The sequence below is a fragment of the Cyprinus carpio genome, chromosome B6 (assembly GCF_018340385.1).
Source record: "Cyprinus carpio isolate SPL01 chromosome B6, ASM1834038v1, whole genome shotgun sequence".
Lineage (NCBI taxonomy): Eukaryota > Metazoa > Chordata > Actinopteri > Cypriniformes > Cyprinidae > Cyprinus > Cyprinus carpio.
In genome coordinates, this window is record NC_056602.1 from 9,526,037 (window position 1) to 9,549,688 (window position 23,652).

Below are 23,652 nucleotides of genomic sequence, written 5' to 3' on the forward strand. Positions count from 1 at the left end.
ATTATTTTAGGTACGAACAAGACTTGAACCTTGAAAGTTTAATTAAACTTATTCTACCTAATTTATTTATTACCCATCTGAATATATTCTATTCAGACTTGTACTTATTTTTTTACCCCTCTTTCTTCCTGTTTTGGTTATACACCTAGCCACTATTGTTTTATTTATTGATTTCTTCCTTTATTTAATTTCATTTTTGCTTATTTTGCCCATTTATTACTTTTTAATTTTACTTTTTCTTACCATTCCTTTCCTCTGTGTATCCTAGCTTGGGAACGACACAACTGAGCCCTAATAGGAGTCATTGTTATCTCTCACTACGAGTTCAAATAAATTAGAAAGACAACTCTCTTTCACTTAAATTTTATTTTGTTTGATTAGTTGTGCAGCAACTAAAGCAACACTGTACTCGTAGCTGGGCATAACAGTAACAGAACCTTGCTGTCTCCGTCCCGTCTCTCCTGTTCTCTCCTGCTTTTTTTCCTCTGCACTTTTCTCATTTGTAGGGACCTGTAAGAACCATCAATCAATTCTTAGTGAATGAGATACACAATCTTGTCGAAGACAAATCATCCTTATGAATTTGATTGTAATCAACCTCTCCTTTGTTCTTCCTAACCTCCCTACATTTGGAAACACAATCCAAGTTTTAGCATCCCATCCAACACTGAGATCAATTTAATAGAGATACGTGTTGAACAACTATCGCCTTCGCAGCCTCCCTGGTGAGTGGTCCAACTGTAAGGTGTACGGTGTCAATCCTGTCAGACTAAGGAAAGAGATATCAGCATTATTATTGTATTCTTTTGTCCAAAACAAGAGATTTAATAATATTGTTTACCTTCTTGATAACATTTAATTGGAACAAAATAATTTTCCTCATTTGGAAAACAGAAATTGTTGCTTGTCATTGAATTTGTTTTTCACCTCTTTCTCTCTTTTCCTCTTCCTCATTAGAGTGACAAAGTCTTCGCATCTCTAGTCTACTTAGACACCCTGAGACCAACACAGTCATCACCACACTTCACTAGTGGTTCACAATCACTGATACAACACTTAGTTGTCCCACCACACATAGACTTTTACTCCACATAGATCTGTGTCAGTCTCTCTTCTCCCCAGCGTGCAAACATGCCAGAGACTGCAGACCCCATTGCCCATGGGGAAGATGTGAACACTTGGCTGAGAGGCATGACAGACAGCCTCACCCCCAAGACATCTGAACTGTTATTATTTTTAATAATAATCCTAATCCTGAGAAGATTCCTGACACAAGATTCAACCCAGAACAACAACCACAAGGAGCTAGTCAAGATCACCAGCTTCCTAAGCCATGCCTTCACAACCCAGCTGAAACTGAGCGACAAGCACATCACCCACCTTCAAGAGGAGCTGACATGTGCTCAACGTTGCATAGACAAGCTGGAAGTGAAAGTTCAAGATCAACTCAAAGCACCCAACGAGAGGGAGCAGGAAACAACGGAACAACTTAAGAAGCTCCAAGCAGCCCTGGCAGCAGCTCAGCTCACCCAGCAACATGCAACGGCTGCCCAGAAAGACCTGGTAAACAGACTCCAGTATGCCGAACAGCTACTAGAGAAAACCAAGAATGACATCAGAGAGAAGAACTCTGAAATCAGTGCTTTGAAAGACCACCTTGAAAGGTACAGAACTGAAATGGACAATCTGACCCAACAACTAGACGATACCAATGATGAGCTCTACATGGTCAGAAAATAACTCCAATATGCTTACAAGCAGAAACAAGAGCCAAGCAAAGAGAAAAATCTTTTAGCCTCATCACTGCTGAGCAGAGCAGAGTCCCACGTCCAAGAACTGGCATATGACGAAAGGAGTGAAGGGCCACAACCTAAAACCTCACCTGCCTTCGCCACACAACCCTTTCCTGCCAACGAAGGAAAACCTCCCGTCCAAGACCTTGGAGCTGCACACGGGATGACCTTCAAAGACCTCAACAAGCTGTCTGAAAACATCAGCAGGTTCAACCCGAACTCCACAGAGGGCTACGACATCCAGGCTTACCTGCAAGATATCGAATTTCATCTGGAAATGAGACCTCATGTGACAGACAGAGACAGGTTATACATCCTTAGAGCCACGTCCAGTCCCGCGGTATGAAACTTCCTAGATTGACACCCCAGTCAAACAAAGTCAAACTACCAGCGACTTCGTGAGGTCCTGATTAAAGAGTTTACAGACCCAGAGTCTGAACATGGACTGTTGACTGCCTTGGAAACCAAACAAGGTCGACAAGAGACTCCACAATCTTACTGCAACAGACTCCGACAAGCCTACTTTGGTGCACACAACAAGCCTGACCTTGAAGAGGATTTGAACTTCAAAAGCCTCTTCCTAAAGAATCTGCACCCTGGAGTCAGCCACCATCTAGGCGTCATGGCCTGTCCGCGCTCCATGACCATCCAACAGTTGCGTGACCTAACACAGAAGGCCTATTACAAGCAGAAGATGGCCCCAAAGAAATGTAACAAAACATCCACACTCTTGAATTCTGTCAACAAAGACTCAAGCCTTGCACTGGATGACACCCAGTGGCATCACAACACCAGAGTCTTCCGTCAAGAGCACAGAGAACATGACACTCATGTCCACAACCGCTTTCAGCCCAACGGCTGGAGAAATCCATGGGACCAGCCACGCTTCTCAAGAAACCAAAAGGATAAGAACAACTGGAAACCTAACCAGACATCCAAAGGTAATCACCTGACTCATCCAAGAGCAACTTGTGTTGGTAAGCGACAACAAAACCCACCTCAGCACCACTCAGACATGCACAGTGCTGAGCATTCACAAGAACATGACAGCTTACCGTCAGAAAACATGGAACAAGTCATAAGACTGAAAGAGTTCCTTCAAGACCAGTTTCACACTTATGACCACAACGTTGAGTCATGCTCACTGTGACTAGCGACAGAACGGAAGGCCGGTGATCACCTGGTGCACCACATCAGAGATGACAAGCACCTGTTCAACAACCACCCGGAACGAACAAGTCTTTCACGGCCCACCGTTGATGAAAAATCTAAGGTACTAAAGAACATCACCTCAGTCACCCAAGCTCACTAACAAACTGTCAAATGAACTCCAACTCCAAGAACCACATTCCTGTCTGTGCAACAGCAACCACCAGAGCACAGAAGGTCAGAAAGTCTGCTACAGCCAGAAGGCATCACAAGAAGAATGCAACATAGGAGACAAAGTTTTGCAACTCAGCTTCACACAGCCATGCCAAACTGCCTCCGACTGTCTGCTAAAGAACTTCCTGCCTTGCTGGACTGACCCCCATTAGACCATGGACACGCCCTCATCCAAGCCAAGGATGCAGAGAGCCAGTCTTCAGTGACATACAAGAAAAGGGGGAAGACAACACAGACTGAAACAGATCTGACCACACATACACTACACCATCAACACACACAACATTACCTACACCCAGAGATAACCGCATCTACTGATAACACATTCAACAAACATATTCTTCCCACAGGTAGAATATCCAAATTTTAGTGTAACAAAGTTACATATACCCACCATGAAGAAACATGCAGCCATCCTCACAATAGGTAGAACACCTGACACTAAGACACTAAGGTACATGACACACTAGCTGCACATGACATCCTAGCTCAACAGTAGTTGTAGGCCATGCTAGGAAAACCCACAGCAGCTTTGTTTTGTTTTGTTCTTCTTTTACCTATCCTTTTCCTTCCCCTCTTTCCTGAGTAGGTGAAACACCTAGACACCCTGCAAGGGTCGAAGGTCTGATATTAGGATTTACTTGCCACACCTAATATCCGCCAGCCACTCTAAACTGAATGGAAGCCAGAGAGCTCCATGTATGATACGTCAATTCATTTCATTGCAAATGATGTTACTAGAAAATTAACGGTAAATGTTTAAATTAAGACAACCTAGAAGAACCAAAGTTAACCACAAATTTGATTGACAAATCTAAATATAACAGCGATTTCCAACAATGCTTCTGGCGCTGTCTGTTTTTTAAGATTGGCTTGACACAAGGAATGCAACAGCTGAAACCCATGTCTTGCATACATCTGTGCGTAGTGGTTTTTGAAGCACTGACTCCAACAGCAGTCCACTCTTTGTGAATCTCCCCCACATTTATGAATGGGTTTTGTTTCACAATCCTCTCCAGGGTGCGGTTATCCCTATTGCTTGTACACTTTTTTGTACCACATCTTTTCCTTCCCTTCGCCTCTCTATTAATTTGCTTGGACACAGAGCTCTGTGAACAGCCAGCCCTCTTTTGCAATGACCTTTTGTGTCTTGCCCTCCTTGTGCAAGGTGTCAATGGTCGCCTTTTGGACAACTGTAAAGTCAGCAGTCTTCCCCATGATTGTGTAGCCTACAGAACTAGACTGAGAGACCATTTAAAGGCCTTTGCAGGTGTTTTGAGTTAATTAGCTGATTAGAGTGTGGCACCAGGTGTCTTCAATATTGAACCTTTTCACAATATTCTAATTTTCTGAGATACTGAATTTGGGATTTTCCTTAGTTGTCAGTTATAATCATCAAAATTAAAAGAAATAAACATTTGAAATATATCAGTCTGTGTGTAATGAATGAATATAATATACAAATTTAAATTTTTGAATGGAATTAGTTAAATAAATCAACTTTTTGATGATATTCTAATTATATGACCAGCACCTGTACCTAGCATTTGCAAAAGGGTTCTATTAAAACATTCCACCGGGCCCCCTCTAGGATAGTAGGGGGTGGTCCTCACTATGCGAATGCCAGTGATCCTGCACAACACTTGGATGGTGAAAGATTCATAGTCTGGCCCCTGGTGGCTAAGCAGCTTTTACGGAAAGCCGTAATGGACAAATAAATGATCCCATAGGCATTTAGCAACTGTTTGCACTTTTTGATTTCGGGTAGGTATTGTGACAGCATACTTAGTAAAATGGTCTGTGATAACCAAAATATTCTTGGTGTTACTGTTTTCTGGTTCCAGTGTTAAAAAATCCATGCAAACCAGTTCTAAAGGCCTATGGGTCTGAATGTTAACCAAGGGGGCGGCTTTCTGGGGGTGAGTCTTCCTATGAACACAGTGCTCACACTTTTGGATTTTCTTGTCCACATCCGCAACCATCTTCGGCCAGTAAAATCTGGAACGGAGAAGATTGAGGGTTCTCTCCAGACCAATGTGACCCATGTCATCACGGAGACTGGTAAGTACAATTCCTCAAGGTCTTTTGGAAATGCCAGTTACTTCATTGCTTTGCCTCAGTCCATACTCTTCCTATACAACAATCCATTCTTTAGCTGAAGTCTATTCCATTGTCTCATCCATAGGGTTACTGCAGGTGAGTGGGAATTCAGGTTTGCAGGATTGTTATTTGACTCCAGGTAATCAATTAACTCTTTCATTTCAGGGTCTGCTTGTTGCCTACTGATCAGATCCTCTACTGAGTCTAAGCTATGAGTCTCATGTGTCCCTGCTGTTCATGACACAATGCTCCTCCAAGACCTGTAGCACAAGCATCTGTATGAAGAAGGTAAGGCAGATGATGATTGGTGTACCCCAATATAGGAGCAGATGTTAACTTCTCTACAAGTGTGTTGAACACCTGCTGACAATCAGTAGTCCATCTGTCATCCAGCGAATCCTTTGGATTGAGGTGCAATCTTTATCCTTGTCTTTCCTTCTACACTTTCGAACTGGAGGATAGCCAGCTGTAAGGTGGTTTAACGGCTTAGCTATCTTGGAGAAATCTTTGACAAATCTCTGGTAGTATCCTGCAAATCCTAAATCGGACTTTAGTTCTCGGAGGTTCTGGGGCCTGGGCCAGGTTTTGAAGGCCTCTATTTTTGATGGGTCGGTTTCCGCACCCTTCTGGGAAACAATGTGGCCTAAATAACGCACAGATGTTTGAAAGAATTTGCACTTCTCAGGCGAGAGCTTTAACCCAAATACTTTCAGGCAGCTCAGAACTTGTATCAGCCAATGCTCATGCTCTTTAAGGATTTCAGAAAAGATGATAAGATCATCTATAAAGACCAACACTTCTCTTCTATTTAAGTCACCAATACAGTGCTCCACAAGCCACTGAAATGTGCTTGGTGCATTGGTAATCCCTTGTGACATTTAAACTCTCGAAAACCAAGAGGGCATACAAACGGTGTCTTCTTCTTATCCGCTTCATCCATTTCAATATGATAATACCCAGACTTTAGATCAAGAACGGAAAACCACTTGGAACCGGTTAACACAGAGAACACTTACTCTAGGTTTGGGAACGCATATGCATCTCGGATGGTCTGAGTTAAGCTTCCTAAAATCAATACATAGCTGCACTGAGTTGTCTGTCTTTCTGACTACTACAATGGGGGATGTGAATGGGGATTTGGAAACCCTCAGGCATAGAGTTTAACAAGGCTGATATCCATTCTTTCCACTCGGAGGGCAGCGGGGAGTCTCCAAAATCAAAAGTTATCTGAGGACTTCTGGGATTTTCTGGTGTTTCAGAAGCATCACTTGCTAATGGCTTGTCTATTACCTGCTGGACAGCATGCAATTCTGCAATTACAGTCTTGGGCGGGATGACCGTATTAGACTGGGTTTCATTCTTGAGCACCACGGGCAAGGAGAAGAAACACTTTACAGGTAAGGAGTGCAACCCACTAGCAATTAATAAAGTGATTGGAAGGGTGTGATTTTAGGGGGTAATGGTTTAAGTATGTTTTTTTCTGCTGGAAGACATTTCAGGCAGACAAATCCATCAAGAACAGCAGTGTGCCCTGCCAGCACAGTGTCAGGGACTGTTCCTTTTCATATTACACATCCAAAATTTCTGGCGCATGACTGTTTATGTCTCACATCAAGTGTAAGTAATGTGGCATACCCATAAGAAGCCGGATTGGGGCTGACAATCTCCTTTTGCACATAGCTGAAATAGATGTCACAGAACCAGTTCTCTGCTGATTGTTCTTGTCCTTCTCAGTCTGTCTATGCTGGAATCTTATTGAGGAGCCTTTGGAGGTCTTCCCTGTCCACTGTTGGGGTGTTTTAGGAGCTGTCAACTGAGACTTTAATTCTACCACTTGCTTCTTCAATCCAGCTAACTCCTTAGCTGCTGCTCTGGTTTTCTTTTGGTCTTTCTTTATCGGAAATGCATGTTTTCATAGCCTCTTCTTGTGCTTGTAGGTCTCTTAACTGAGTTCTGGTAAGAATAGCAGCAACCCGAGCATGAAGTTCAGATATCTGAGCCCTCATGGTATCCACCTCTTCAGCTGCTCTACCAGCTGCATCATGGGAGTATGCTGACATTTGATGTATCACAGTTCTCAACTTGGGGGCATTATTCTGTTTATTCAGTCCAAAAAGATTTCTCATTCTGTCTTCTTTTGAGGTTTGCCGATCTTCCTCGGTGCAAATGGATACTTCCCACTATGCAAAGGAAGGTGGGTTGTTTTTTTTTCTTCTCTAGTTGTAGGCTAGCAATTAAACCATTATCCCAACATCCATGGCAAAATTCTCTTACTAGACAATGATTTCGCTCACTCTCAGAAATGCAGTCTCTCCTTACAGTTGTGCTCAACATAATACGCAGCCTCCTGGGTTCTGTAGCATGGTCATAAATTTTGCCAACAGCTTATCTCCATCCTCCACAGATCCATAGACAGACTCTAATACTTCCAAGTACACTGATGGTGAAGACTGGGGACTCATATGTTTAATGACATCAGCTGCAGGAGAGAGCAGACTATCAAGTATTCTCCTTGTTCGAGACAAGTCCGAATTGGAAGGGTCATCCAGCAGCAATTGAACACTTGCCCACTAAGTGTCAAAGTCTGGTTCGTTAGCTGGTCTAGGAACTTTCCCAGAGAAGGATCTGAGATGGAAAGAGATAGGTTGTAATGCAGCAGTGTCGTTTGTTCTGACAATGTGTTCAACTACAACTTTTCGCATTGGGTCAATCATGTCTATTGTAAGATCTGGATGAGGTAATACTGTAGCTGCAGGACTGCTAGTTCTACTGTTAGGTCTGTCCTTGGACAGGTTTTGTAATTTCTTGGATTCAATTCCATGAAATGGTGAGTTTTTTGATGAGGTAGGGGCTGCTGCAGGCTCTGTGGTCACTCTCTGTGATTTGGCTGGAGACGACTGTCCATTCAGTAAACTAGCTGTGCTATCACGTATTTGCTTGTACGCTTCTGTTGCATTTGCATACTAAAATCTTTCACCTGAAGCAGGTAGGGGCTCAGTGAGAGAATGACCAGATTTCATCTTCTTTAACTCCTCCAGGAGTACTTCTTTAATTGACTTGCCACTAGTGTTAGCAATAGTTTGCAGTTCTTCCAAATACCCCTTTGTGGCACTGTCACTAGCTACATGAGGGTAGACAGAGCTTAAGGCACACACATTAAAAGTAGTGCAGTATCTGGATTTAGCATACTGACAATTTGTGATACGGTTCAAACAAGGTTGGAAGGAAGAAGATGGGGTTGAGGTAGTGAGGCTCGTGGCTTTTTATTAAATCCTGGTCAAACTCAAAACAAACGCAAGCAATGTGCGTAACAAACAGATTCTCCAACAGTCCATAGACAAAACAAGCGGTCACCGCAGCAGTCACCGAGTCCTCAGTCGCAAGTCTCTTTCCCTTAGTCCCATTTCCTGGAGGCTTTATACCATCTCTCCATGTCAATTACTGTAATGAGACACAGGTGTTTGTCAGCTTGAACTTGACCTACTTACTCACCGCCAGTCTCCCGACTCTCTCTCTCGACTCCGCAGGACCACGCCCCCCTTGCCACAACATTGTTACGGGATGTAGGGGCTTTAGTGCTTTCATAGCAGAGCTATCAGTAAATGATAAAATTACGACTGATACTACCAATCTCAAAAGCCATGCTTCTAAGTACTGATCTGTTTCAGTCAAGTCGCCAGCTATTACGGCATTTACGACATTTACATTCTCTCTTCTTATGACATCCATGTTTTAATATTCTGCTCAGTGTATAATAGAACTGATGTTGTTTCAATAGAACTCAGCTCTTTTACCTTGTCACTATTGCTGCAGGCCAGTCTCTCTCCTGCTGGCTTGCCACTTTTGTAACCCACACCTGTGGTATAAATTTCGGTTGACTCTACAATTGGAAAAGTGAACTCAAAAGAGTAGTTTTGTCCAAAGAGAGAGATGGTGCAACAAGAGTGAATAAATTCAGACAATCAATGCTTGAGGTAAGAGCAAGATTTAACTGTATTGAGCACAAAATAAAATAATTGGGGTTTGTGAGGGTTTTATCTGTATTTGGCTCGAAATTAAATGGAGCATACAGAAAGTGCAGGAAGGAGATGAGACAAATGAAGCAGAATGATACACACTTTGATCAATCCACATTCAGATCAGGTCGACACTGAGCAGCTGAACTCCACAAACTCATACAGACATCACAGAAAGGGGAAAAAAACTCATTCAATTCAATTCAATTCAAGTTTATTTGTATAGCGCTTTTTACGATACAAATCATTGCAAAGCAACTTTACAGAAAATTAAGTTTCTACAATATTTAGTATTCACATGTACATCGTCCGAACAGGAAAATTCCAGAGCATAGGTGTTCCAAAAGTGTCACTCTTAAACACAATCTGCTTTTCTCTGAACCATTGCTTCTTTCTGATTTCAGAACACTGAATCTCCCGGGATAGTGAGAAGCGTCAGCTCGCATCAGAAATTCATGGAGGAAAGAAAGATCTTGAACGTACAGGATTAGAATAATGATTTAGTGACGTTAATCAAATGCAATCTCATTGGATACTACACAAGGTGAAACAATGTTATTGGAGATACTTGCAACCTTCAATATTCCATATATATATATAATTTTATATAATTAATAAAATGGTTTACATCATTATTTTTATTTTGTCAGTCTCTTTCATACTTTCAATTTGTTGTTTAATTTGAAGTTTCTTTTTTCTCAGTCACTAACCCATAGTAAACCTGGGTTACACTATGGTCATTATCCTCCTAGAAGGTAATGTTTTTCCCAGCCTGAGGTCCTGAGTGCTCTAGACCAGGTTTTTATTAAGGATATCTCTGTATTTTGCTCTTCAATTTTACTTCAACCCTGACCAGTCCCTGCTGCTGAAAAATACCCCACAGCACAATGCTACCACCACCGTGCTTCACGGTTGGGATAATATTGCACATTGATCACTGCCAACAGTGACCAGATTACAGTTTGACACTTCTCAGACATTCTAATACATGACAAACACAGATTTAACATGTTCAATCAGCAAAACCATGTAACAATCAACAGCAAAAGGGTAACACATTGATTCGGCAAACCCCGATGTCAAACATGTCTGTTGCCGTTGGTTGTATCTGTCACTGCAGTGCGCCTTTTATATATAAAGTTCAGATTGGTGGAGTGTTTCAGTGATGGCTGTCCCACACATCTCCACACATATCTTTGGAGCTCAACCACAGTAACCATCTGGTTCTTGGTCAACTCTCTTACCAAGGCCGGTCGGGTGGCCAGGTCTAGGAAAGTCTGATTATTCCAAAGTTCTTCTTATTCCTTCATATGTGAAAAAATGACTTTAGCACTAGACTGCAAAAGCGAATATATATATATATATATGAAAACCAAGGGTTCTGAATACTTTCTGAATGTTCTGTGATTTAAAATCTGGCCACACCTGCTCTTCTCTTTCTCTTTTCTAAAGATGCTTATTTTTTAAATGAACTTGATTTGCATCTTTTCTGCAGAGGAACCACAGCACCTTAGTGTTTGCTCTTTCTTGTAAACATACTCCTTCATTTTTCAATAGCCAATCAACCTTCCAAGAAGGTCTGCGTGCCAGCCTACCTGTCTCATGCTCCAGTTTCTGGACTTCCCAATAGTGTTCTAACCTCAGACTCTGCCACAGGTGAGATCTCAAGGAGCAGTTTGCTCATATGTTCCCAATATGATGGAATTCTTTCTCATTTACTGTCACAATAACATAACATGATTTGATTTCCATTGGTAGTGCAAAGGGCCTTTTGGTGTGTTATATTTGTGCTGGGTGTCATCTTGGTTATGACTGGTGGGTTCGTCACAATTTGTGCAACCCCAGGGACCAGCCATCGCCTTTATGAGACTGGAGGGGCTCTCTTTATAACCGGGGGTGAGAAAATAGTTGCCAAAACATCCAATTGCCAGTGATTCTATAGTGATTTTGCTGAAACATTCACTCTTTTTTTCTTCTTTCCCATGCAGGTATCTTAATCATGTCTGTAGTGATGCTGTTTGCTGTGTGGGTGCAGGTCTCAGACTCTTTAGAGCGGTACGGCCTCCAGCGCAGACGCTTAGTGTGCAACAATCTGCAGCTCAGTGTCCACTATGGTCCGTCGTTTATGCTTGCTCCCACTTCTGCCTTCCTCTGCCTGCTCACTGGCCTCCTTCTCCTGCTTATTCCATCAGTCAGCAAAGCATCAGCCAGAGACACAGAGAATCACCCATTCTCACTGCGAGAGGAATGTGTGTAGAGTCATGTGTATATGACAATGATATTTTCCCAATGTTTAAAGTAAAAAAAAAAATTATCTCCCCCTTTTCTGAATGTGTATAGTTTTCTGCTTTCCATGTACCACAAAAGGAGGTTTAGGAGGACATTTTACATGAGTATATATAAAAGTAATCAAATTTTGATAAAATTTTCATTAATGCGATAATTAAATGTATCTAGGGGCCACAAGGGGGTGCTACAGTGTTTACAGAAAAGATTTTATAAATATCCATGATAATTTCATCAGATATGTTAAATTTGTCTTTATTATCACTATTTTAAATAGCTTTTAAAGGTGGGAATTTTTCACTCTTTTATTCTACTGACAGCCACAGCTCTTTTTCACTGTATGAAAAAGAGCAACCCCAAAATTGTGCTAAACTTCTACATTTGTGTAGAAAAAAAAATTGTGAAAACTGATTTTTTAAAATGTATTTATTATTATTTTATTATTATTATTATTATTATTACGGATGAACTATTTCGTTAAGACTGGCCATAATCAGATACAGGTGAACATTCTGATTAAGCACTAAAATTGCAGAAACTATACAACTAAACAGCTTAAATACACACACATACAGTATCATATAAATTATATTATATATTAATATAATTTATTATATAAACATATTTTTCTTAAATATATACATGCATGACTGTGTATTTATATATACATAATAAATATACACAGCACACACACATACACTATGTAAACAAAACTAACTAAAACCACTAATTATAATATAATTATTATGGAAATATATATAAAATATACACAACGTGATTTATCCTCCTGACTACCAGTTATGGACTTTTGTCCTCTGTAGTGGACATTATTTTTTAACGATTTCTCTGAGACCTTACATGTCACAGTTTTAAGTCTGGATGTCCTGTAAAGAGCCATTCAAGGCTTTTCATAGATATCAAATGTTTGAAAGTTTCACCAAGACCACTACCTCTGCTTGGTCTTTAAATATGGCTGATAATTTAGTGATCAAATGGAACACCCTTATGGAAATATGATAATATTTATAATATTTGTAATGATCATTTAAATCTGACTAATTTTCAAATTGTTTGTCATAAATCAACATTTCTGGGCTTTCAAATCAAAATAAAATATGACGTTCTGTTTATTAGGCATTTTAGGAGACACAACAAATGAATAGGGAAAAAATATATCCCTATGAAATATTATTTATTATTATGAACATCATACTCGCCAATTATTACTCCCACTATAACACTTATTTTTTCATTATATGTTGTCCCAAAAAACACATTAATATGCAAATTAGATACAGTTTATAGATACATTGTATATAAGTGGAAAACCTGTTTATGGACATTTTGCATAAAGAAAAATGGTTTATAAAATCCTTCTGTTACATCTTTCATAACATAGTTGAGAATCATCTTTATTTAAAGTTCGATATAAAAAATAAAAATGTATTTGTGATTAAAACAAAAATCTCACTGTTGTTGCATTTTCATGTCTATTCATGTCTTTTTTTTTTTTAAACAGGGCTCGTATTCACAAAACATTTTATCTTACCACTGAGTTCTCCTAAATAGCAGTAAACATTTTTAGCTAAGAGTTTTTTTTTTCTTAAAACCTATTCACAAAGCTGCTGAGACAAACTTTTACAAAGGAATAGACAGAAGTCTTTAGCTAAGAGTAAGGGAGGGGTTGACCTCGTTGCTATGGATGATGTCAGCATGCTTATTAACTATGCATTCAGTGATTGGCTGATAGTCTCTGTCAGAGATTTATTCATAGAAATATTGTAGAGTACAATATTATGTTGCTATATTCAAATTAAGGTTTAAAAAAATATTGCCACATTCAAATAAAGATTTTACAATGCAAGCTAAGTGTCACTAATTAAACAAGTAGGCTATATATTAAGCTAATTGTGAGACTCTTATATGTATGCTTCTCATAAACAATAAGTCAATATGCATTAGGGCTGCCTTCGACTAAAGATTTTTCTGGTCGACTAGAAGTCATTCATTTTAAGCATTAGTCGACTATTAGTTGCACTTTTATTAATAAACCATACAAATTAGCGCACGCAATAAAAGGCTTGCCACAGCCAGCATATATAATATGGAAAATATTATAATTATGAATTTGTTAGGGAAAAACAACAAGTACACTGCATTATCGTTTTAATTTATGTAACGTCGTAATTTATTGTTACACTAGTGCTTTCTGTTTTTGGTTTAAGAGATGAAGTCTGCGACAGTGACTCTCTGCAGCACCTGTATGCAGGTTTCACACGGATTACATAATGTGAGATATTTGTTTTCTGTTTGAATTGGTTCATTTGAAAGTTTCACTCTCTATAGATATATTTTTCATATCTGTAATAAGGCAAGAACACAGAGTTTCGAAGTAACTCGCTCAAATTCAGAGTCCGAGACGGCAGAAAGCGCATTCTGTTTGCTTTAATTATTTTACAAAAGCACAACATTTCGTTGCTATTCTGAGTGCACACGGATAAATGTAGAGCTTTTACAGATACAAAACATGCATTACTCTTATCTGTATGACCAAAAATGACGGAGTATTTTAAGAGCAAATGATTGCAGCGGCGCCTCCATCTGTCCTGAAGTAGCCCATGTACGCTACTGTTCAGCTTTCACACTCTGCACAAACTTTTTTCTAGGCTAATGAGAATCATCTTTATTTAAAGTTCGATATAAAAAATACATATCTCAGATGATAAGCCATGTTTGAGGTCGATGAATGTTTGGTGAGCATATGGATGTCCTGGCCAATGTACTATTACCACATAGACCAGCCGTTAACGATTTAGGATTGCATGATTTCGCCACTTTATGTGGATTTTTTTTTTTTTTCTGCGACTAAGCGACTAATAAAATTTTGGTAATATGCACATAAACAGCCTTTTGATTAGCAGAATAATCAGGGCTGATAGTGAGACATGCAAACATAAAAGAAAACCAAACTGGACGCGAGAACAGCTATAGGCTATATTAAGGATATAGGCTAATCTTTTTGAGTTGGCATAACATCCAAACCAAAGCCGATACCTTTTTAAAAGTTCATTATCGTCAAATGTTTCTAAAATTTTTATATTCAGAGGTAGATTGCTGGCAACAGCCATTTTTGGATAGTTGAGATTTGGTCTTAGTGAAATAGTAGTCCTCTTCACTACTCCTAATGTTTCACAGATTTAGGAGCTAATTTTAGTGCTAAAACGCTTTGTGAAATACTCTTAGAACAAAAATTTAGGAGTCCTAAATTTAGGACTGGCACACCCATTATTTTAAAGATTTTCTCCTAAATTGGCAAGTTAGGAGCTACTTTAATATGGAACGAATTATGTGCCATACTTTTAGCCTTAAGATGTTTTGTGAATACAGGCCCTGGTGTCCTCTACAGAGGACATAGCATAACATATGAATAAAATATAATTTTCCAAAGATTTTATTCATTTATTTATTTTTTAAAACTCTAAACAATGTAATGACATGAAAAAATACTAAATTCATAAAGCTTTTTTTTCCCCTGATGATATAATAACATTGTGTCACATCTATGTATGTATTTATTTTTATTATATTGTTCAGAGAACAATAAATTTTGGTTTTACTTAGATTTGAATTTGTGCAAAAGGAAAATTACATTTGAGGGTGCATTTAATTTGGTTAATGCATAAATATGGCCCCGTCTTATAGAAAGTAACCACTAGAGAGCAGTGTTGCTTCAGGTCTTAAAAGCTGTCACAATAATGGAAGAATCGCTCACCCTAGGGAACTGTGGGACTTATCCAAAAGCTGATCGCAGATAGCTGAAACAACAGTGCTGAGATTGAAAAATAAATCACTGTTCTATGAATAAGACACGGGAGCTCAGATAATAACTGTACATTTGAAATAAACATGAATCAAATTGGCACGTTTTGATCAAACCTCAGTGTTCTCCATTTTCCTTTACAGTCATTCTTGCATGAAAGAATTACAATACATTCGTTGGGTCTATTGTCACACCTTTATAATTGGAAAAGGCAAACAGACCCCTGAGATGTTCCGAGAGATGGTGGAGTTTGACTTGGATGTAGTGAAGCGCCTCATCAGCGCAGATCTGTCTTTAATGTTTGACGCAAAGCGCCGCACTGTTAATCTGAGTCGCGAGTTTGGCGCGTATAATTACACCTGGACCTGTCACATCCGCTTCCGCCGCCGCAACCAATTTAAACATCTCTGTCAGTCCCGACCCTCGTCAAACCACCGCAATGAATTGATGTTTTAAGGTAGGTTTTAATGAATAAGGGGGAGTCGGATTCGGTCATATCACCTCAGATTCAATTTTTTTCTTTCTTTCACGGCGTCTGTTGGCAGATTCATTACCAGTGCTTGCCCACAACCCCCCGCACGATATTTTCTGGCGGCTCGACTATCACCCGCACGGTTCATGCAGTTGTTCGTCCACCTCATCACCATCGTTGTCCCAGAGAGATAGAACTGTCCAAAACAATTACCTCAGGAGCTTTAACGACAAGCGGTGAAGCATTTTAATCTCTTCTCTTGGAGGTACGGTTAAAAGAGGCAAATACTTGTCACTAAACTTGCTCGCAGAAATAAATAAATAAAATATGCCAAAGTTTATTGCAAAGCAAGCAAAAAGGCCCCTTATGGCGTCCCTCTCATTTTTGTGAATGCGTAATGAATGAAAAATGTTTAATGTTAAGTTAACATGAAAAATTTGGTAACACTTTAAGGTGTCCTTGTTACACAAGTTACATGTACTTACTATTAAAAAAAACAATATGAAGAATTACATGCAAGTAGCCTAATAAGCCAAACCCTAATCCTAACCCTAACCAAGTAAGTACATGTAGTTAATTAATATTACTCCATATTTAAATGTTTGATTACACTGTAACAAGGACACCTTAAAATAAAGTGTAACCAAAAAAACAAAAAACAAAAGAAAATTAAGTATTTATTATTGTCCAATTAAAATAGGCTATATTAAAATGATATATTTTTGCAACAAAGATAGTTATGTGTGGCACTTAACACTTTTGTGGCAATTAACATAATATTTATGTAGACTTTTATTTCTAGGTATTTGTAAAAAATACTTCTCATTTTGAAAAAATAAAAATTGATTTAATTTTTATAAAGTATTAAGATGCGTACACTCACATATTCAAGGTGTAAGGAAATATACCATCATGTTATTCTTGATGGTTACATATGACATTTTATTGTGACAATTAACTTTAAATTGCACTCCATATGATTTTATTCAATGCAGGCCAAAGTCCAAAGACCGCTTGTATACTTGGCTCTCATTTTTTGGAATCATACTATTCATCTAGAGGACACACCCAGGGGGCACAATTACCTCCTACACATGCTAGCCAAGAAGAGAAAATGACTGTTTCTGGATTCAAGACCTCTCAACCAGGGGACCTGGTGTTGGACCACTGTCCCCGCCACAATTATGTTCCCTTCTACCTTTGAGCGCTGCCTGTTTATGAGTGGGCCCTCCGGAGGTCATATTCTGAAATGATGCTTTGTCTGGGCTTTTGCTCAAAGGGCCTGGGGCATGGCATGTTGTCTCTGGAGAGGGCATTGGATGACTGCTTTTATATTATCAGGGAGGAAAACAGACAGTTGATTTGAATCAAATTCTGGGGCCACAATTGGCAGTGTGAACGTCTTCTGCATTGTGTGAATCCCACTTATATCTCATTTACAGAGAACTCTTCAGCAAAAGGATGTTCTTTAATTTTCCAAAGATGCCAGCCAGCTCTCTCATTCCTTTGGCTATTCTCTGTTTCTCTATCTCTTTTGCACACTCGCTCTGGCCAACTCTTTTAGGGTCCATAATGAGTTCTGTGATTGCTGTGCGCCCCTGTGCCCTGTGCTTCCCCTCTCTGCTCTGCGGCAGGTTAATGAGGATCGGAGAGATCAGCATGCCACTGTTAGACATGTCACACACGCTGAGGTGTTGAACAAACCCCTGTCCATCTTTGGCACTGAGCCTGGCAGACCCTCCTCTCTTTTTGCCCGCCAGTGCTGCCCGCTACTCTTTTTTAGGAGAGATAATATTTACATACTGTATGTAGTGCATCATATTGTACTTTCTTTGTTTCATTTTTCCTTATCTGTTGATTTTTTTTAATCATTTGAATTTTAAAAATCTTCTCAAATCTCTACTCTTATTTCTATAATCTCACTTGGTTATTAACATTAAGCCCCAAATGTTACTAACATTTTATTTCCAAACATTCCCAAATTTAGGAGCTTAGAAACAAATATGGATGCAGCAGCTGTAGTGGTGCTGATGGTTTATTGTGAGTTTGTAAGAGTTAATGACATGACAGTCTTTTTTTGTCTTAATCTATTCGAAAATAAATAAATGATGCAATTCATACATACAATGACTTTAATACACATTTTATGTTTTTAATTTATAGACATTAATGAAGAGAAAGCCTAATTTAAAGAATGAAACACTTGTAAACAAACTTTTTTACTATGATTATTTCTTTTCAAATGTTATTTTATTTTTTTGGTATTTTCGCCTTTTATTTTGAGGATCGGAAAAGGTCCATGAGCTCAACTCGATCTGCACAGACTACTATGATTATTTCTTAGAAAAAAAATTAAAAAAAATAACAAAATGTATTTTTTGCTTATTACATTTACATTTATGCATTTAGCAGATGCTTTTATCCAAAGCGACTTACAGTGCGTCCAGGCTAACATTTTTTTTTTTACCTAACATGTTTCCTGGGAATCAAACCCATAACCTTTTGTGCTGTTATCACAATGCTCTACCACTGAGCCAAAGTTAGGCAGACAAAGTTTTTAATATTTTAAAAACTTTGTCTGCCTAAAAAAACAAAAACAAAACAGCAAATGATAACATTATAAGGACTCCTGCCGACCCTCATGAATGTTTGTCAAGGTCTCAGTAAGTCTCTTAAAATATCAAATAATATGACTATTTTGAGGAAAGGTGTGACTGTTCATGTATTAATAATTCAAGATATTTGTAAAAATACTTGTGTACATTTGCAAGGTGTAAGCAAACATGTAATTACTTTTTTCTTAATGGTTGCACCACGTGACATTTTTGAGTCATTGAATGTAAACTTTTCAATTTTTTTCAAAATCAAATGAAACCAACATGAATTAAATAGTACGTTTTAAAGTTTTTCCTTTCATTATCACAGACACTCTTATTTGTCACCATACACTTAAGGGCTAGAAAACGTCTTTCTTCTCACTAATGATCAGAATGAGTTTGCACCCATTCTCTCTTTTCTTCTGCACCCCCCCCCCTTCACATCCCAGCCTCTCCACACTCTTCCTGAGAAAAATGATCGACACAGTGTACTGGAAGTGTGAGCGAGAGAAAGATTAAATCCAAGTTTCTTTCATCCATGAGTGCTTTCATGTCTTTTTTCAAGCAGAGAATTATCAGCGCTGGTACTCGTGCAGCAGGGACTGATGGGAGGAGGAGGTGTGAAGAATGATGAAGTAAGGTGCCTGATGAAGAGGGATTTTACTGAGTATCCGCATCTTTTGTGTGGAATTGTTTTGGTCGCGAGATTAATAAAGAAAGTGAGGCGACAGTCTAATCAAATATGTCACTGATCATTGAATCTGAGACTGACATGAAGAATCCTGAACTCGCAGTAGAAAAGACCAGTTCAGCTTCAAGATTTAAGGATCTTAGAAGGAGGGATTTACGTCTGACCTCAATACACACAAGGTTTTAATGAAACAACCGAATACAGAGGCAGCATGCAAATGTTATTAAACCACCTCTGACGGAAAAAAAATAGAATAACAACCCTTTCTATAGAAAGGAATTTTTCTGATATTCCTGGCCCACCTTCTAATCTCTTGTGTTTGGAGAAATTTTTTTCATTAAATTTGTGTCAGGACTAATTTTGAGGCGAATGAATACAGATGTCAGGGTGCCATCGGATCCCATGGCAGGGCCCTTAATGAGATAACAGGCTTTAGTCAAAGAATTAACACTATTGAAAAAATGAGATTAGCTGAATGGATGCAGATCCGGCTGGAACGGGGGGCTTGGCTTGTGCCGTATCAGACTGAGAGACATTCGCTGCCAAATCACAAATCTATTTCCAACGTCGGTATTAATTATCAAACTAAAGCTGCTGTTGCATGTTGATTCATCAGGGTACGCTCCTGTATTATCTCCCATTAAGCGGAAAAAAGGAGAGATTATGTGGGCCTTCAGGGGCGTTTTATAAATTCTATGAGACTGTTAAACCATGTCATGGACTTTGGAGGATAACACCACCACGGTCCTATGTTCAAGCTTCCTTTGCGTGTGCTTAAATGCAACTTTAAGCCTTAAATTTGATTATTTATTTTAGTTTTCAATTAACTTTGAGCATCTTGGCCCAGTGTGGAGGAGGCGACTTACAGAGGAGATGTGCTTTGTGTGCATATAGACAGCATATACAAGAGTGCTCAGTGGCGTCTGGCCTCTCGTGCGATATTATACTCTGCATTCTAGGACTGAATAGCCATACAATAGCATTCTATTCGTGCTTGCCTGGCATCCGACATAATGATTAACGTAAATGCACATCTTCTATTGTGGAAGCGACGGGTGCTGGCAATGCAGTTTGCATGTAAGACGGTATGCCAACTTACCCAGATGCAACACCCATGTGATTGGGGGAAGGAGTTGAGTTGATTCAGTGCCGCATTGATTGGCAGCCTTGTCTGTGGCAGTGCCTTGCTGATTATCCCAAGCACACAGGGAGCCTATCACAATCACACAGGTAATAATCTCCCAGTTGCACGCTGCTATTTCACACATGGATGCGGCCTGTGATGAGAAAAGTATGTCACAGTATCGATAAATAATTATGAGCGATGAGACTCTCTTCCTGTATTGGACGTTGGCTGAAATGACTTCATAAAGCCGGGGGATTGTGGGAGAGGTGATGTCGTGACAGCATCTTTCTGCCGGCTCACAATCGCACCATGATTATGCAGTGTGAGCACATCTCGCCGTCCAGCGCGCATGTGAGCATCTCGGCTTTCGACTGATGCTCTGGTTTTTTATGCATTTCCCATCTGATGAGTCTTAATATGCTGATCAGAATGGTATTCTTCGCCCTATTGACAATGACAACTCTGACGTCTTTGCTGATGTATTCTGGTGGACTCACTGTTTAAAAATGGAAACAAGGAAGGTGACACCTGAAGGAAAGCAATGGGTACGTGGAGATTGAAAGAATGACAAAGGCAAAGGCACCAATCATAAAAAAATGAAAAGGTGACAGGATAAAAACAGAGACATGTACAGAAGGAAAGAGAAGGTATGAATGGAAACAGGTGAAGAAATGGGAGAGTAAACAGTTGTAAGAGCAAAAAAAGGGAGATTTAAAAAGAGAGCAGGGAAATGAAAGAGAGAGAGAGTGTGTTGCAAAAAAGAGGGTGAGGGAGCAGCGGTAGATGGGAGGGGGACAAAATGAGACCAAATTTTCTTTGGCAATCTCGTCTCTCCTGCTGCAGGTGTGGGGCTATTTCACTAAAGCAGGCCAGTCGCGAATGTCATTAGTTCCTAAGCCCCAGGTGAATTTGCCACTGTTCCACATGATTAACCCAGATAATTGTGTGTTGATAGCGAGCATGGTCGATGGAATACAATTTTCAGGCCAAGATTCCTAAACAAACAGCTCAGCAGAGGGCTGGGAGGTGAGGGTGTGTTGTGCGTGTGTGTGAGTCTGTGTGCATGGTTTAGGTGGCGTGGTGAGCAGTGACTGGCTTCGGTGTAACCTGCAACACCTTGCAAAACAAAAATAGTTTGGTGTTGTAAAAAGTTGGGTAGCTGTAGTCTTAAAGGTGAACATACTAGAAAAACATAGCAGACGAATATAAATTATGTCTATAGCATCTTGTACTACAGTATGGAAGAAGAATGCATCAATGCTTTGTAGTGCATTTGTGGTGGTAATCCAAAATTTTAGTTCAATTGCTGCAAGCCCTAATAAGTTCACAGAACTCAAAAAATATTTTGTAACAGATTACACAAAAACATTTAAGTGATGTTTTTAAATGTTTTAAGTTTACATAAAATAAAAATTACATTTCCAGTTGCCTTAAATTAACTAAATATTATCTTATAAATATTGATATTTCTCAACTTCTAATTATGGAGTAATTCACTAAAAATGTTCACTATTTTTCAACCCTTATAATATGGGAAATACACTCAAATGTAACTACTAATGTAGTTATCAAAAATACTCACAATACTTGCATATTAATATTCAAACATCATGCAGTATATATAGCCTTGAGGTTTTGCTTTCCTTCCTCAAACTAACCACAGGCTCTACTCTTCACCACAACGGTAACACTACAAAACTAACATAACAAAAACATATGTAAATCCTAACATAACACAACATTTAAGTACTAACGTATGTCTCTCTATGTTATTCTTGTGTAAAACACACAAAATAGCACCTAATTTCTACATTTATTTTCCTTGTTGGCTGATGCAATGCATGCTGGGAAATTGAAAATGCAATAATTTTAAGTTCACCTCACTACAACAGCATTTTGAGTTTACAGAACTTATTTCAATTAAGTCCAATGAACTTTCATTATTATTTGAGTGAAATTAACTTTCATTTTTTAATTAATTTCACTGTTCGGTTTTACAGTGTAGACAAGCGTTGTGATAGAAACTAGAAATTATCCAAAAAATGGTAAAACGATGTTGCCGAGTCCATTATTATTTCCTTTGTTATTACTTTGAAGTTATCTTATTTACATATTGATACAGATCATTATAGTGTAACTTAAGAGTTCAGAGTGCAATTTGTTGCAGAAGGGTCATTTTTAATAGTTCTCAAATTAGGCTTTTCTCTTTTTCACTCTGATTGCCTCGATTCAGATTTGCAGTCTCTGTTGATTACTGACTTCGGCTGAATGTCTTTAAACCCTAACGTTCTTTTTTTGCCATGTCAGTGTGACTTAATGCAGTTCGGACTATAAAGAAAAGAATACCCCCCCCCTCCCAATACTGACACTGAAACTTATAACACCCAATTTCAGTGACTGTCCTGGGAAAATACAGCATTGGATGTCTATTTCTAAGCATCTTAGCCATAACACTGCACTGTTTCACACTGTACATGTTTGGCTCCGCAGTGCAGAGTAATAACTGCAGGTAAAAAGCCATTCCTTACATATTCGTGGAAATCTTTTCCGCTATTTTATAAATGTGAAAAAAAAAAAAAAAAAAAAACTATTGTGAAATGACGTTTTAAAAAAAAAGAAATTTTTTGTGTATTGAATTTTTTTTTCCTCTCGTGATACGTCATTGAGACATATGTTGGTAGGTTTACATATATCGCAGCCACTGCATTAGCCATTATTTTTTAATCAAAGTACATTTAGGTGTGATTTTTTTGTGAAGCAGAATGGAGAGCTGCTTCTTTTACACTTCTGAAACATGCTGCAGCACGGCTGGTATAAACACTGGCATTGATTAGAGTGCCCGCGATCACCTCTGGTGGTGGAGGAGAAATGCACCGCAGATTTGTGCAGTGTAAATAAGGGGTTATCCAAACATTAATGGCAAGGAAATAGGGCTGTCAAAAAGGCTGAAAAACTAAATTGGAATTATATAGTTAAATATGATCAATATTCTAATTATATCCAAATTTAAAAGGCATAATTTCAGTTAGGGGGAAAAAAGGTTTTGGCTTCTCTTCTGAGGCCACTAGAGGGTGCATCTTGCAAAATATTACTAATGCATGGTTATTTAAAGCAATAAAATAATATGACTTTCTTTGTGATAGAAAAGTGCATCATGTTTAAAATAATGTTTATAAACCAAATATAATTAATTAAGTTGCTTAAACAATTAGAAATAAAACAGCATCATGTATGTGTGCATAGTTTAATACAAAGGGCCGAAACCCAATCACAGTAATTTTTTCATTTAATAGCAAGATGCAGTGGGATGGGGAAAAAATGCCATGAAGTCTGGAGACATGTTTTTTAAAAGTTTAACTTAACATGGC

The 23,652-nt window shown here is 38.8% G+C and overlaps 1 protein-coding gene across 1 annotated transcript in view; it reads left to right on the top strand.

The window, feature by feature from the left end:
- The window catches only part of LOC109061185 (transmembrane protein 182-like), a 29,525-nt gene extending 17,907 nt beyond the window's left edge, over window positions 1–11,618 (top strand). Inside the window, exons 3-5 of the mRNA XM_042725628.1 lie at window positions 10,850–10,948; window positions 11,051–11,188; window positions 11,281–11,618. Of these exons, the coding sequence (XP_042581562.1) occupies window positions 10,850–10,948; window positions 11,051–11,188; window positions 11,281–11,549 (506 nt within the window). The 3' untranslated portion in view covers window positions 11,550–11,618. The remainder of the gene's footprint in view (window positions 1–10,849; window positions 10,949–11,050; window positions 11,189–11,280) is intronic.
- The last annotated feature ends 12,034 nt before the right edge of the window (window positions 11,619–23,652 follow it).